This window comes from Xenopus laevis, chromosome 2L, assembly GCF_017654675.1.
Source record: "Xenopus laevis strain J_2021 chromosome 2L, Xenopus_laevis_v10.1, whole genome shotgun sequence".
Classification (NCBI taxonomy): domain Eukaryota; kingdom Metazoa; phylum Chordata; class Amphibia; order Anura; family Pipidae; genus Xenopus; species Xenopus laevis.
The window spans coordinates 151,474,508-151,490,180 of NC_054373.1; the positions used below are offsets into that span (position 1 = coordinate 151,474,508).

Sequence of the window (15,673 nt, forward strand, 5' to 3'; positions counted from 1 at the left end):
GTGTATTACAATTAATATCGTACCCCCTGTTGTAAAATATGCGGATATTAGGAGCCACCCTGGATTTATATTTCCTATATAAAAGCATTCAACTTTTGGCTTCCTGGGACTACTTATATTTTACAATAAAGGTTACATTATTCACTATAGATACGTTAGACACTATAGAATTTCCCCACATATGGTGCAATAAGTTTCTGAAAAATTACTCCTTATCATCCATATAAATCAACCACGATATGGCATATGTGTGTCTTTGTGTTCAGTTATTTTATAGATATATTATACTAGCTTCATCCTATACTCATTTTTTAAGTCATGTTACCTTATTAGTGGACTAAATATATCTCATATTAGTTGTTTTTATACCTTATAAAATTAATGGTGAATTAGCCACATATCCATTAAGCAATAAGCAATGGCTAAGTAATCAATTAAAATGTTTGTTTTTATATTAGTATACAATTTGGCTATGTTAAAAAAAAAATATATTAAATATATCTCTAGTCTGCTCTATAATCATTATTTTCAGATAATGGTCCCTCAGTATTTCAGTTCCATTTTCAGCCTTCCTTAAAACAGTTATGATGTACATGATTATATAAGGAACAATGATCCCTCCCCATTAAAGAATGTTAGGAGGAATTCAATAATCTTATGTACAGTACAGTTCATATACTGTAACTCTGAGGTAAATTCTAATAAGGTATTTATTATGTTTTGTAATACATACTTTCCATTGAGTCACTTGTCACAGGTTACATCACTAAACCCCAGTTACAGTATAATTGATGTCATCACTAACCACTGTTGAAAAGGATTTCATTAACAGGATATTTATGTGTTTTGTATATCATAATAATAGTATGTTCCAATAGTGGCATCATTGATGTTACCTGGGATAGTATGTCTAGTCATTGGCTCTATAATTTACTACCAGGATCCACTAACAACTGTAACTAACTGGAAAGGTCAAAGTTGGAGTCAGGCCTAATTTTAGGGCAAGGTTTATGACCATGCATTGTCTTTGATAAAACTAGAAAATACATATTACTTCAATATTTACTATGGGTTAGCTATTTATATTCAGTAGTTGCATCATTTCTTCTCAAGCTGGCAACTCTTTATACTTTAACAGCCCAGCTCTGCGTTTAGTCTACGAGTCTTTGTAGATTCATGTAGAATCTACAAATAAATTATCTTTATGTATCCATGCCATGCATAAAGACATCAGGCCTGTGGCCTCATTATTTTGGGACTGGTATATACCTGATTAGTCTAAAGTCCTATAATGTAGATGTAAAGGTGTTTAAAAGTGTCTAAATGTATTTTATTGTCATCCACAGGGTAACCCTGGACCTCCTGGTCCTCCCGGATCTGCTGGTAAAGAAGGACCAAAGGGTGTACGTGGTGATGCTGGTCCTCCTGGTCGTGCTGGTGATCCAGGTCTTCAAGGAGCTGCTGGTGCTCCTGGAGAGAAGGGAGAGCCTGGTGAAGATGGTCCTTCTGTAAGTGCTATTGCAGACAATATACAACAGTTGGAGCTGTAGAAGGCTCATTTATTGAAAGGGTGTCTTTACATAGCTGCACAAAATTTAGAATTTGTAGGTAAAAGTAGCCAAAGTGTTACACCTTGTTAATTTTCCAAAGAAAGAGTTAGTTGACATCCCTTTAATTAATGGCTAACTCAGGCAACTAATAAATACAGGTTAATAGCCTTTTGATGTTGTGCACTAAAGCTGCCCTTCACCCTTAAACATAATGTACAAGGTTAGAGGATGCATTCTGTGTATAGAAAGCTTTTTCTATACCCTATGCAAACTTGTATTTACCAACTTCTATTTGCAAGCCCAAAACTCCCACAGCATACTGTACCATATGTACAAAAGAATGAATGGAGCACCATGCACTTAAAGTGTATTGATGGTTCAAATGAAAACTTTGGGAGATGGCAAAGACTTCCAGATTATACTGTTGACAACCTTGCATAGATGACTACTATTTGTAGTCTATGTAATATCTTATAATATTAATTATGTTTACACTGTTCTATTTAAAAATAATAAAATGTAACTTAAAACAATGTACATTGAAGGAAAATTATGCCCTATAAACTTAAAAATAACATGTTTGTATTACTTTAAATTTTATGAGAGCCATTGGATAGCCAACATAAAGCAGTGCATGCATTGATGATCATATATTTTGTCAGGGGGCACATATAACATTTATCCTTTATATCTCCCTTAGGGTCCAGATGGCCCCCCAGGTCCTCAAGGTTTGTCTGGACAGCGTGGTATTGTTGGTCTACCAGGTCAGCGTGGTGAAAGAGGATTCCCTGGACTTCCTGGCCCATCTGTAAGTGTTCATTTTCTCAGCTAAAAAAGAAATATATATATATATATATATTTATATATATATATATATATATATATATTATCATCATTAGTTACAAATAAGATTAAACTTGAACTTTTTGGTCAGACTCCCATCCTTTACTAATAACAAGATTAAAAATGTATTAAAATATTGGTGTATCTGACATTTAAACATCATTCCAATACTATGTACATCGGTAATGTTTCACACCAAAGTTCACAATATTTGGTGTATCTATGAGAGCATAAAGGCTTTTTCCAATAACTGGCCTTCAGAATGAATCCCCTATTCCGCTACTACAAGCTACCGCAGAGAGGCCATGCCCACACTTTGGGAATAAACATCCTTCGGTGGGGAAAAATAAATATATTTTACTGTTTTGCCCAGATTTAGTTTCTTTATCATCTATTTAAATTTGTTAACCAAAGTATCAAATGAAGAATATAAAAATTACATGGATTCTATTTGCTTTTACTTATCCTTAGTAGAATTCTTACTCTGATGTGAAATGGAGAAGCACATTTGTTAGAAGATCTTAGTGAACTCGTACAATTTTGTCAAAAGGGTTATAGTACTTGAGAATCCCTTTAGTGATACAATCCATAACACTCATATTTGATCCTACCATTCTCAGCTCTTTATTTATACTGCTTGGCTGCATATATTGTAAGATTTTGATAATCTAATTTTTACATTTTTCTTAAGGGTGAACCTGGCAAACAAGGAGGCCCTGGATCTTCAGGAGACCGTGGACCCCCTGGCCCTGTTGGCCCACCTGGTTTGACTGGACCTTCTGGAGAGCCCGGACGTGAAGTAAGTAGGGATCACTACTATCAAGTTGCTGACTAAAGCACTTTTGTTTAACATTATTGCATTTGAAGCCACACCAGAACTTAGGCTAGTCATGGAAAAGTTAGTTGTGTTGTGTCATATTATATCAATATGACAAGTCTGTATATAGTTTATTAATATATATATACATGTACAAAATATTACTGAATTCCTAGGCCTAAAGTAAATGTTAATGTTAGACATAATACAGGTACAATCAATGTTACTGTACAGTTTAGTTTTGGAATCACCAGGACTGATTGCATGTGGATGAGGCAAAGTAACAGAGATCTTCCTTTAAAATGCATATTTTTGCATTCTTTACTAGGGATAATTAGAATATTAAATTATATATTTAATGACTACAATCATACAGAATGTACTGCCCTTCTTAGCATTTTCTACATGCCCCCTCTGGCAACTGTCAGCATGTGTATCTAGCAACGTAAGTTTAGACTCCAACTTGAGACCTGAATTTCTGAACTTGACACAGTGAACATGTTTGGGTCTGAATACATAATCTGAGTGGATTGCAGCAATGCAGCAGTATAAGGTTGAGACTGAAACATATAGGCTTGTGACATTGTGTGCTCACTGTGAAGGCTGCACAATGCCATGAAGACCACCATAGCTTGATTTGTAGCTATAGATTACTGGCTACAGTTAAAGGTTGTCTAAACATGGCTAAATTGTGTATGGCTAAATTGTGTAAGGACTCTTTTGTATAGAAAGCGGAATATGTTGTACCAAGATCTGACTAATGTTTATAATGTATTTTAGGGTAACCCTGGATCTGATGGCCCACCTGGTCGTGATGGTGCTACTGGAATTAAGGTAATATTGCCTAGATATTTTGTTAGTCTTAGACTATATGCACTGTAATTTTCCTGTCTCCTAAAGTGGTAACATAACTGGTGTATATATGCTTAAATACATTTGTGCCCAAGAGGATCTTTTGATATATTTATAGATGAAAGTAGTATTTAAAAAGCATATGGATCATGTGGTTCACATTCAGATTTGTTACATTTCTTTTCATTATACAACTTCTTTTGAAACTAGTGAATTACAAATACAATAAGATAAACTGTCCAACAAGAGGAAATAAAATACACCTCGGCATGATGAAAACTTTTTCTGCAATCTTTCAGGGTGACCGTGGTGAGACTGGCCCACTTGGAGCTCCTGGTGCTCCTGGTGCCCCTGGTGCTCCTGGATCAGTTGGCCCAACTGGAAAACAAGGAGACAGAGGAGAGTCTGTAAGTATCAGTATTGTATGTCATGTAAGAAAAGCTCTCAAAATCATACATGCACATATTCTATTGTGTTTATTTCACATGTGTTTGATTGTAGTCTTCTGGTTTCTATATACAAAATGACAAATATCAGAAATTGTAATAAAATTGAGTAAAAAAGATAGAAAAAGTAGACATTTTGTATTAACTGGCTCCAAAAGTAGTTTAATAATAATAATTGATCAAACCAAGCTTTGAAAATAACATTGTTATTATTTTTATTTCCCTTATTTATGTATTCTGTTGAATGAATACCCAAGAAAAACTTTCCCAAATTTCAGGCAAAACTTATCTAAGATATCTAGTGATGGGGTTTACAGAAACGAGAAGTGGAATCATGGTCATAACATATACACTACACAGCAGGATATTTCATACTTTGATTATCCTAAATATATAATTTTTGGTATATCCTTTGGACAGGAACATTTACCCAAACCAACACTATTGTAGTTTTTTACAGAACAAAAGGAACTGACAACTCAAAGAAAACCACCAAACCAAAAAACTAATTGTGATTTAAATAGGAACATCAGCAAGAATAAATAAAAATATGCTATTATCCTCCAATGCCATGTAATAATTAATACCATGTGATAGTGTATGTACACTTGTAGTTCAGCAAAAAAGCTTGCTAGTGGAGATTAAAATTTAAATAATGTATTTTCCAGCAAACATTAAGGGAGTGAGTTATCAGCATTTGAAATCACATTTTTTGAACTAAAACTCATGAATTAGAATTTTCCTTTCACAAAATCAAATGTATGATATGTATTAAGTGTAAAAAAATAAAATTTCAAATGTCAGCATCTAAAAGCAGCGGAGTTCACCTAAAAGTGAATAGGAGCTGTCTATGTCAAACATTTTTCCAATAAATCCAATCAAGTGGAGCGCTCACCTCCCTAATACACACTTTTGTAGTGCCAGGTGCTGTACACAACTGCAACCTGACTCAGTGTGCTACTGGTTTTCTTTTAAACATTTTTCCAATGTGATTTTTTCAATAATTTCATTCACTGAAATTGATAAATAGTACAAATTCTAGTTATTTGAGCAATCCTTCATGATTTTAATAATCAGAGTTTTTATATTCAGATTTTTTTTATTAAATAAGCAAACATTCAAATTTGTAAAATGTTCATTGAAAGTAGAAAATACCTTTTAACATTACACAAGTTCAAATTTTGATAAGTAGGTCCTTAACAGCAACTTTATTTTTATTAATGTGGCCTTATCATTAAATTAAAAAAAAAACGAAAAAGCTATCTAGAGTAAACAGTCTGTCCCAGTATGCATTTAAAAAAGGGCATATTTCATCAATTCATATATTTTTATGAATTTTCTGTTATTATTTAAACTTCAAGTAACAATTTGAATTCACATACATTCACAGATTTTTTAAATCAATTATCAAAGTTCATACATAGTTAAACACATGAACACTGTTTATTATAAAGTCCATCCATAATATTTAACATAAATATATCTTTTTTTTTAGGGACCCCAAGGTCCACTTGGTCCTTCTGGTCCTGCTGGTGCTCGAGGCTTGGCTGTAAGTAACATTTATTTTTCTTATTAGTATTTTTATTACTGTTCACATAGAATTAAAAAAAATTATGTTTTAATACAATAAACTGCAATGTGGGTAAATTAAATATTTTAAACATCATATGGCTGAGAACCATCCTGAGATAAGTGTTATGTAAACCATAAAACTATAGTATCTGTTTCCATGAGCATCCTAAAAGTAAATGGTGAAAATTAACTTGTAATTGATCTTTGGCTTTCTCTTACTAAAAAGTATAGTTATTATGGGTTTGCTAAAGCCTGTTTTATAGAATGTGATATACCTGTAAATAAATTGTAATTTATTAGAATTACCACACTTCTGCAGATGGGATTGAAGAGTTTTATAATCAACTCCTCAGTTATAATAAGAAAAGTCTTTCAACTCACTTATTAATCCATACATAGTATATGGATCATAACACTTATACAATAGTAAGGCTTTTTCGTAATTAAAAAAATGTAAACCAACTACAAGAAACATGATAGTCCTAGAAGCTTATATATGCATGCAGTTCTGAAAGAATTTATTGCATTAAATCAACCAAGGGAAATAAAATTACAATCTTGTTTTTTCTTTTATAGGGTCCTCAAGGTCCACGTGGTGATAAGGGTGAAGCTGGTGAAGCAGGAGAGAGAGGACAGAAAGGTCACAGAGGATTCACTGGTCTTCAGGGTCTGCCTGGTCCCCCTGTAAGTGAATACTTAATAAAAGAAGCCTTAATACAACAGAGTTCAATGGATGAATGAATCATATCATTAATATGGATGTCATAAATACACACTGATCACATTTTGACTATTTAATACTTACTTGAATATTTAAGTAAAACTGTCATAACCAGCTGTCCCAACCACAATCCCAAGTGTGCTTAAATGTCCTTTAGAACAGAATAATAAAGGTTTCTAATTATTAGTCAAGCAATGGATATATGTAGACTCTGCCTTTACTAACTAATTTCAAGCCCTAGGGTTCCTAAAACATAGGAGTCCAGTTTCCATCTACAAGATTTGAGAGCTCTGCTTCTCAGTGGCTGTTTCAAACCAGTAACTAAAGAATGTGTAAGATGAAAAGTACATTTATCTATGGTCAAATAAAAACAATCAAATATTTTCTATTTTACAGGGTTCTGCTGGTGATCAAGGTGCTACTGGTCCTGCCGGTCCTGCTGGTCCTAGAGTGAGTAATATAAAATAAATGTAATACCTTTTTATGATGTTTAATAATATTTATATACCCCATGCTTTACTAAAAACGTATCTTCTCTTGTGTAGGGTCCCCCTGGCCCTGTTGGTCCTTCTGGAAAAGATGGCTCTAATGGTATCTCTGGTCCCATTGGTCCACCTGGTCCACGTGGTCGTAGTGGTGAAACTGGCCCCTCTGTAAGTATAATTTAAAAACATGAGTAAATGGAAATGTTTCCAATAGTATTTTGTATTCATTGTAATGAATGGCAATAAAGTAAAGATTACATAATGATTACATTTTTACATCCTCTAATAGGGTCCACCTGGTCAACCTGGACCACCTGGTCCCCCTGGTCCTCCTGGCCCTGGAATTGACATGTCTGCTTTTGCTGGCCTATCTCAACCTGAAAAAGGACCCGACCCTATGCGTTACATGCGTGCTGACCAAGCCTCCAACTCTCTCCCTGTTGATGTTGAAGCCACTTTGAAATCCCTCAATAACCAGATTGAAAACATCCGCAGCCCAGATGGTACCAAGAAGAACCCAGCCCGCACATGCCGTGACCTGAAACTCTGCCACCCTGAATGGAAGAGCGGTATGTTCAGAATGACATTGCACTTTCTAATATGTTATTGCACATTGAAATAACAGGCGCAAAGTTAGCTCCAGCAGCCCATAGTAACCAATACATTTTTCCTTTCAAACACTAGTTTAGTAAAAGCTAACTCATGTTCAATAACTAGGTTATGTGACCTCGTGCAAACGTTGTCCCTATTATATCCTCACGCCAGATTTAAAAAATTATTGGGTAATGTCATAAATGGTTTTAAATTTGCTACTTGTCTAGTAACCCATAGAAACCGATCATCAGGTAGCATTTGCTGATCAACTGTTTGAAAATAATTATCTGGTTGCTATGGGATACTATATGTGGGCAAACTTAACACTTTGTATTACATTAGCTTGTTAGTATTGTACATTTTTATTAAGTGTATATAAATTCTAAAATACGCAACAGAAATTTATCTGAACTTTTATCTTCAGAAAGTACAATAGACTGCAACAGAAATATTGAAATGAGAATAAGACTATTTAATAATAAAACTGTTAAAAGGAATCAATAGTCAACAGCGTGTACTGTACTGTACATAACAATTAATATTGTTCTTTTAATTGTAGTGGCATTTTTTCTAAATATGTTTCTTTACTTTTAGGTGACTATTGGATTGATCCCAACCAGGGCTGCACTGTTGATGCTATCAAAGTTTTCTGCGACATGGAGACTGGAGAGACCTGTGTATACCCCAACCCATCAAAGATCCCCAAGAAGAACTGGTGGAGCGCCAAGGGCAAGGAAAAGAAGCACATTTGGTTTGGAGAGACAATCAATGGTGGTTTCCAAGTAAGTATTTTATGGATATCCCCTTTTTTTATTATCACATTTTGTAAATTCAAGAAGGATTGCTACATATTGTTTCTTGGCATATACATAAGTAATAATGTTAATGTATCTAGACCTTATAACAATAAACCGTGTTATGACTATGGTGAATTAGAATGACAGCCAACCATCATGTTTTCTGTCTTTTCAGTTCAGCTATGGAGATGACAGTTCAGCACCCAACACTGCTAACATTCAGATGACCTTCCTGCGTCTGCTGTCTACTGATGCATCCCAGAACATCACTTATCACTGCAAGAACAGCATTGCATTTATGGATGAAGCTTCAGGCAACCTCAAGAAGGCTGTTCTACTCCAAGGATCAAATGATGTAGAAATCAGAGCTGAGGGCAACAGTAGATTCACTTACAATGCCTTGGAAGATGGCTGCAAGGTACTTTTGTTGCTTATTATAAAATACAACATGTAACACATTTTCAGCTGAACCATTTGAGCTCTTGACAAAAATGCTAATGATAATAGAAAAGAAAATGTTTGCACATAGTTGGCCTTTTACATGATATACCAAATATTTGAAGGCCAAGTTGTTTTAAAAAGATGGACTCATGTAAGCCTATGGAGTCACTGGTAGATATGGAGCATAAAACACCCTTACAGGGCTGCATTCACTTTGTTGGCATTGAAAATGGAAATATCATATTATACAAGACTTTAAAAACTATAAATATCAAGAAAACAATCTGTTATTATTATTATTATTAATACTAATAAAGATGATGATTGTTTAGATTGCATTACTATAGCCAACAACTTTGTCCTTTTTCTTATAGAAACACACTGGCAAATGGAGCAAGACAGTTATTGAATACAGGACACAGAAAACATCTCGCCTGCCCATCGTAGACATTGCACCTATGGATATTGGTGGTGCTGATCAGGAATTTGGTGTTGACATTGGCCCAGTCTGCTTCTTGTAAAAACCAAAAAAGCATAATAAAAATAAATAAAACCCTAAGGACCTGAGTACTTTCCAATCACTTTTAGGACTTCTGCACTGAATGGCTGAACCGACCCCAAATTTCCATTCATCCACGCGCTTACATTTTGGACTTTTTTTTTTTTTTTGAATTGCAAGGCCAGAACTGGGCAGACTGAAAAAGTAAAATCACGGTATTATTTATTTATTGTCTTCCTGTAAGACCTATGGGTCAGGTGAAGGTTTGAAACTAACTGGCATGTTTGAAGGCCCTCTAACTGTTGTATGAAGTGCAGTTTAAAGCAGCCCTCCCCCCTCACAGTGTATATCAACAGGAAAACTGTGTGTAATTGAATGAAATGGTGCTATTGTAAAACAGTTTTGTATTTTAAAATATCAACTGATATAAAAAAATCTTTTTGGAAAGTACAAGTTGATCTGGGCTTTGTTCTTTTATATTTTTATATACTGTAGATAGAAAGAAAAAAATTCCAAGGATTGTCAGTCCACCTTCCCTTTTGTTGTGGTTTTTTCCAATATGAGATGAAGGAAGTTTAGGGCAATATTAGAACTTCCCAGGTTTAAGCTACCTCACACTATCTAAAACCGAAAAAGACAAAAGTGAAATCTTGAAGCTGAACTAAACATGCAGTACTGTAGGAGTCAAAGAAACAGTCATTTATGGAACAATCTTGGGTTACGTTCTCAAGTTCAGGTGCTTATCTTATGCTTTTGGGTTCTGCATCTGGGAGAAGACTGAGAGGAAGATCAAAGATTGAGGATCAATTTGATGGCACAAAGGAGTGAATAATGTTGAATAAAGAGTTGCTGTTTTTTTTGGTGGAACAACTAGACAATGCCAAAGTTTAGCAGCTATAGTCTCAATAAAATCAATATTGTAGTAGGCAAGTGGTTGATGATGACAATTCAGGTCATAGCCATTCAAAAGAGACAATGTTGTCTTCCAAATATGTATGTGAATTATCTACCCCTAACATCTAAGTATCTCTGACCTTATTTTGCTGTATTTTTGAGGATCAAACAGTTAAGACACTTTGGCCAGAGGGAGGGAGGGGGAAGCAAAGAAGGGATAGGAACCAAGAATATGTACTATTTTGTATAGATTTTTTTTTTTTTAAATTTCGCAATACTGATTTTCGGCATAGTAGGTTAGTAAAAATGCCCACACCAACACTAATCTTTCTTGTGAAATAATTGTCTTACTGTATCTTTTTTCCCCTCATTTTCCAATCCCTCTTCTTTTCTGCAATAAAGACTAAAAAGCTTTTTCTATTAAAAAAAAAATAAAAATAAAACATGTTTGTTTGATTTTTTATTTGTATTAAATTCCATCCTATGATGTAATCTTTGTTGAATGATGTTAATCTTATCTGGGGTATTTCATGACAGAACGAAACAACACAAATAAAACTTTTAATTAAAAAAGAATATCACAAGGCTTTTTATTTTCATTGAACCCCTTTTTGTCACAATTATCCTTTTCATAAATGTAAGGATTGAATTCTTGTATTTAAAAAAAGGTATGTTGGAATCACAAGATATTTATGCCATTAAATGGGTGTTATAAAGCTATTCTCTATTAGCCCCATAACTGAAGCTTTAAAATGTAAAAAAAGAATTAATGTAAGGATTTGCAATGTTATATGTGTGGTTTATTAATTCCACAGTATCTACAGTGTTAATTAGTGAGCTGTCATTTTACCTGGTATCATAGTTAATCAATTAACCAGTACAATATAAATTGCCATTGTCATGTGTATATTGCCTAATCAATGCAACTGTGGTTCCATGTGAAATGATTTCTTACTAATTTACCCTTAGTGGATATTGTGGATGCATTTAATTATTCACCTGGGTCCACTGACTACTGTACTTAGAGGCAGATTTATCAAATTGCGAAATTAGAGCTCACCACAGTAAAATTCCGCCAATCTCTATTTATTCCTATGGGATTTTTAAAAGCGTTTTTATCAGTGGGTGAACGATAGAGATCACCATTTGATACATATGCCTCTAAAAAGGATAGAGAGTTGCAGAATTTTACTGTGGTGAGCTCTAAATTCACAATTTGATAAATCTGCCCCTGAGTAATGACATGCAACTCTAGGAAAAACTCAATCTGCACCCCACACTACCTGCACCCACCCTAACCCACTAAATGTTGTGATTGTAGAACCCGCACCAAACCTGTACCTGCTTCTTACCACTTGTAGTTTACTTCTGTGTTCACCTCTGGTTCCAAGAGAGGGAATGTTTGGGAGCAAGAGGAGTAGTGTACTTCTCCACTCTGACCCAAACTGAACCCCCCTAAATTTTTGAACTGTTGCCTAAATTTCAACCAACCCTCCCTGACCCAGGGGTCAACCTGCAGGTTTTGGGTACACCTGCCCATCATTACTACTCATTATTACTACTACAAAAATGGTTTTTTTTCAGAACATGTTATTCAATAGTATTTTCCCCATATTCCCCATATTTCACTAGACTGTGGTGAGCATACAGGTATTTAAAATGTTCAGAGTTATTATTATTCCTAATCATGTGCCTTGCTGTTTATGGCTTAAAACTGTAATTCTATGAAACGTTCTGCTTTATCAGTTTTTTTCTACTTATTGTACAGAGATGATATTTAAAGAGAGGTCTTACACTAAACAGGGCAAGTTTTAAAAACAAAAGTCAAATTCTACTTCTGGTTCAAGCACAATATATATTTATATTTGCATTTTTTTTTAGATGGGGTCAGTGAAATCAGAAGAAGGAGGCAAATAACTCAAAAACTATAAAAAAGAAAAAATGAAGACCAACTGAAACGTTGCTTAAAACTAGCCAATCTATGAGACTAAACGTGAATGTGAACCTCCCCTTTAAAAAGGGGAGTCAACATGTGTTTGGTGTCCACTTGCTGGATAGAGTAGTAAGTCAGGTAGGAGTACATAAGTAGTATCAGGGTAGATTTTGTTATAGCGCACTCTAGGGGGTAGATTTATCAAAGAGTGAAGTTAGAGATCTCCACAGTCCGCAGAGTGAAATATTGCCTCTCTCCATTCATTTCTATGGGATTTTTAAAGGCGTATTTAAAGGGTGATAGTGAAAGTTCACCATTTGATAAATACGCCTTTAAAAATCCCATAGAAATTAATGGAGAGGCGGTATTTCACTCTGTGGAGACTGTGGAGATCTCTAACTTCTCACTTTGATAAATCGACCCCTAGGAGTGAGAGTCAAGCTTAGTGCCCTGAGAGTCCCATGTAATGCTTACTTTGCTGGGAGTTGTGGCTCTCCAAATCTGAGTTGGATACGAAAAGAAGGCTGTGATACTGGATTTGAAGTGACTTTTGCCAAACTAACTCCTCCTATTAGAGACAGAATTTTGCACGTGTATCAAAGCGATACTGACACGTTCCTATAAAAGTTATAGAAAAGTGTCAGTGTCAAGTAAATGCTGCACCCGGAATAGTTCACCTCAAAGCCGCCACAGCCCCCGCAAACATGCTTAACCAGTGTCGGACTGGGATGCCAGGAGCCCACCAGAAAACCCTAGACCATGGGCTCACTTTCCAAACTTTTATTCCTCCTCTCCTCACTCAACCTCTTTATTCTCCTAGTCTTTTATATCTACTTACTATATTCTTTCATTAGTAAGCATTTTTTCCCATAAATAAATACGAAATGACCATGAAATAGACCAAATGGTTAGAAGCAAGAGGCCCGCTGACACCTGGGCCCACCGGGATTTTTCCTGGTATCCCTGCGGGGCAGTCCGACACTGTGCTTAACCCATCCCTCCGACACTTCTTAATGACCTTCTGTACCGTTTCAGTGAAGCTGGGCTGGGGAGCAGCACGATCCTTCCGTAGGCTGATTATAAATGGAAACAGGATTTTTATAGGAACGTGTCAGTATGGCTTTAAATAATGTTACAACTTTATAACAAAGTATAATCATAGAAATTATGGTACCATTAAGTGTTTTTTTTTTTAAATACACCCAGTATCTTCTTGCCTTGAGGGGTGTCTGGCCCTTGTTAACAGCTGTACAGGATATGCACATCAATTGCCATTTTTGCCCAGCATGAATGTGACTGCAAAGCTTGTGGTGCACTGGTATGACATACATTTTGTGCGTTACCCACTACTCTGCAATCACTATGGGTAGTTAACACTGAAGTGCACAGTCTTGTCTTTATCTTGAAACGTACACTTCAGATTCAAAGTCTGATCTGTAATGCCAGATATGAGCAAAGGAAACCCTTGAGTTACAAGAACCTGAACATGCTATCCTACCTCATGCAAAACTTTACAAAACTTGCGCGGTATGTTTGGTGACTATGGTGATGAAGACTAAATTGTGCCAAATAGAGGAGTAGCTCAGTGTAACAATAAATTAATTTCAACTTACTTTTCTTTGTCTCACAGTCATGCTGTAGCATTACCTTGCATTAAAACTTGTGAAGTCTCCTCTAGGACATCTGAATGTGTAAAGTAGACAGGGAGCTGGAATTCAGCACATTAGGGAGCACATTTACTATTGGTCGAATATCGAGGGTTAATTAACCCTCGATATTCGACTATCAAAGTAAAATCCTTTGACTTTGAATATCTAAGGATTTACCGCAAATACTTCGATTGAAGGAAAAATCGTTTTAATCCGTCGATCGAACGATTTTCCTTCGATCAGAAATAGGTTAGAAAGCTTATGGGGAAGGTCCCCATAGGCTAACATTGATGCTCGGCAAAGTAGGTAGTCAAAGTTTTTTTAAAGAGATTTAAAGATTTTTAGTTTGAATCGTTCAATTCAAAGTCGTAGTCGAAGTAGCCAAAAAAAACTTTGAAATTCAAAGTTTTTTTCATTCCAGTTTAGTAAATGTGCCCCTTAAGGTATAGTTGCAGTTCAGTAGTGAAAACATGTGAAGGCAGCAAAGTCAGGTTTGTGATCAGAAAGTAGGAACCCAAACACACAAAGGAAAGAAAAGATAGCTCTGATGTGCTCAATTCACTTGCATCTCGAAGGGCATATACAGGTATGGGATCCTTTATGTGGAAACCTGTTATCTAGAAAGTTCCGAATTACGTAAAGGCTGTCTCCCAAAGACTCGATTTCATCCAATTTTTTAAAAATAATTTGCTTTTTAATAATAAAAACAGTGCCTTATACTTAATCAAGACTGGGATATAATTAATCCTTATTGGACGCATAACCAGCCTATTGGGGTAATTTAAAGGGATGGTTCACCTTTAAAGTAACTTTTATTATGTTATAGAATGTCCAATTTTAAGCAACTTTTCAACTGGTTTTCATTATTTTTTTTTTTATAGTTTTGTAGTTGTTTGTCTTTTTCTTCTGATTCTTTGCAGCTTTCAAATGGGCGTCGCTGTCCCCTTCTAAAAAAAAACAAATGCTCTGTAAGGCTACAAATGTATTGTTAGTGTTACTTAGTATTCCTGACCCTTCTATTCAGGCCCTCTCCTATACATTTTCTAGTGTGTTATTCAAATCAATGCATGGTTGCTAGGGTAATTTGGACCCTAGTTATCAGATTATTTAAAATGCAAATTGAAGAGCTGCTGAATAAAAAGCAAAGGTCAAGGTGAATTTCCAAATGAAAGAAATTCAAACTTCGAGCTATTTTTTGTGCACTTGCAAATTGTCTCAGAATATCACTCTCTGCGTCATGCTAAAAGTTATCACAAAGGTGAACAGCCCCTTTAATGTTTAACTGATTTTTTTGAAATTACAGAAAGATCGGTTATCCAGAAAACCACAGGTCCTGAGCATTCTGGATCACAGGTCCCATACCTGTACTGTAATTGCTAGTTTCACAGACTCCTAAATACCTGTAACTCCTCCCCACCCCTAATCTGGCATACATTTCTGCCCTGGGTTACAGAGGCCAACAATTATACTGGAATTCCGTAAAAAAACACACACGTTGTTTTGCGCCGATATTCCCCATTAGTTGAGTAATCTGATCTCATATAAAGCTTCAAATCCAGCCAGAGCCAAAACAGATGTGC

At 35.3% G+C, this 15,673-nt stretch overlaps 1 protein-coding gene across 2 annotated transcripts in view; it reads left to right on the plus strand.

Annotated features, from left to right (window-relative positions):
* The window catches only part of col2a1.L (collagen, type II, alpha 1 L homeolog), a 48,732-nt gene extending 37,778 nt beyond the window's left edge, over positions 1 to 10,954 (plus strand). The window contains exons 41-53 of one of the 2 annotated variants that reach the window (XM_018244858.2): positions 1,347 to 1,508; positions 2,251 to 2,358; positions 3,085 to 3,192; positions 3,991 to 4,044; positions 4,362 to 4,469; positions 6,004 to 6,057; positions 6,657 to 6,764; positions 7,198 to 7,251; positions 7,347 to 7,454; positions 7,576 to 7,855; positions 8,475 to 8,662; positions 8,853 to 9,095; positions 9,493 to 10,954. In XM_018244858.2, the coding sequence (XP_018100347.1) occupies positions 1,347 to 1,508; positions 2,251 to 2,358; positions 3,085 to 3,192; positions 3,991 to 4,044; positions 4,362 to 4,469; positions 6,004 to 6,057; positions 6,657 to 6,764; positions 7,198 to 7,251; positions 7,347 to 7,454; positions 7,576 to 7,855; positions 8,475 to 8,662; positions 8,853 to 9,095; positions 9,493 to 9,639 (1,722 nt within the window). In that variant the 3' untranslated portion in view covers positions 9,640 to 10,954. 2 annotated transcript variants of the gene reach the window in all.
* The last annotated feature ends 4,719 nt before the right edge of the window (positions 10,955 to 15,673 follow it).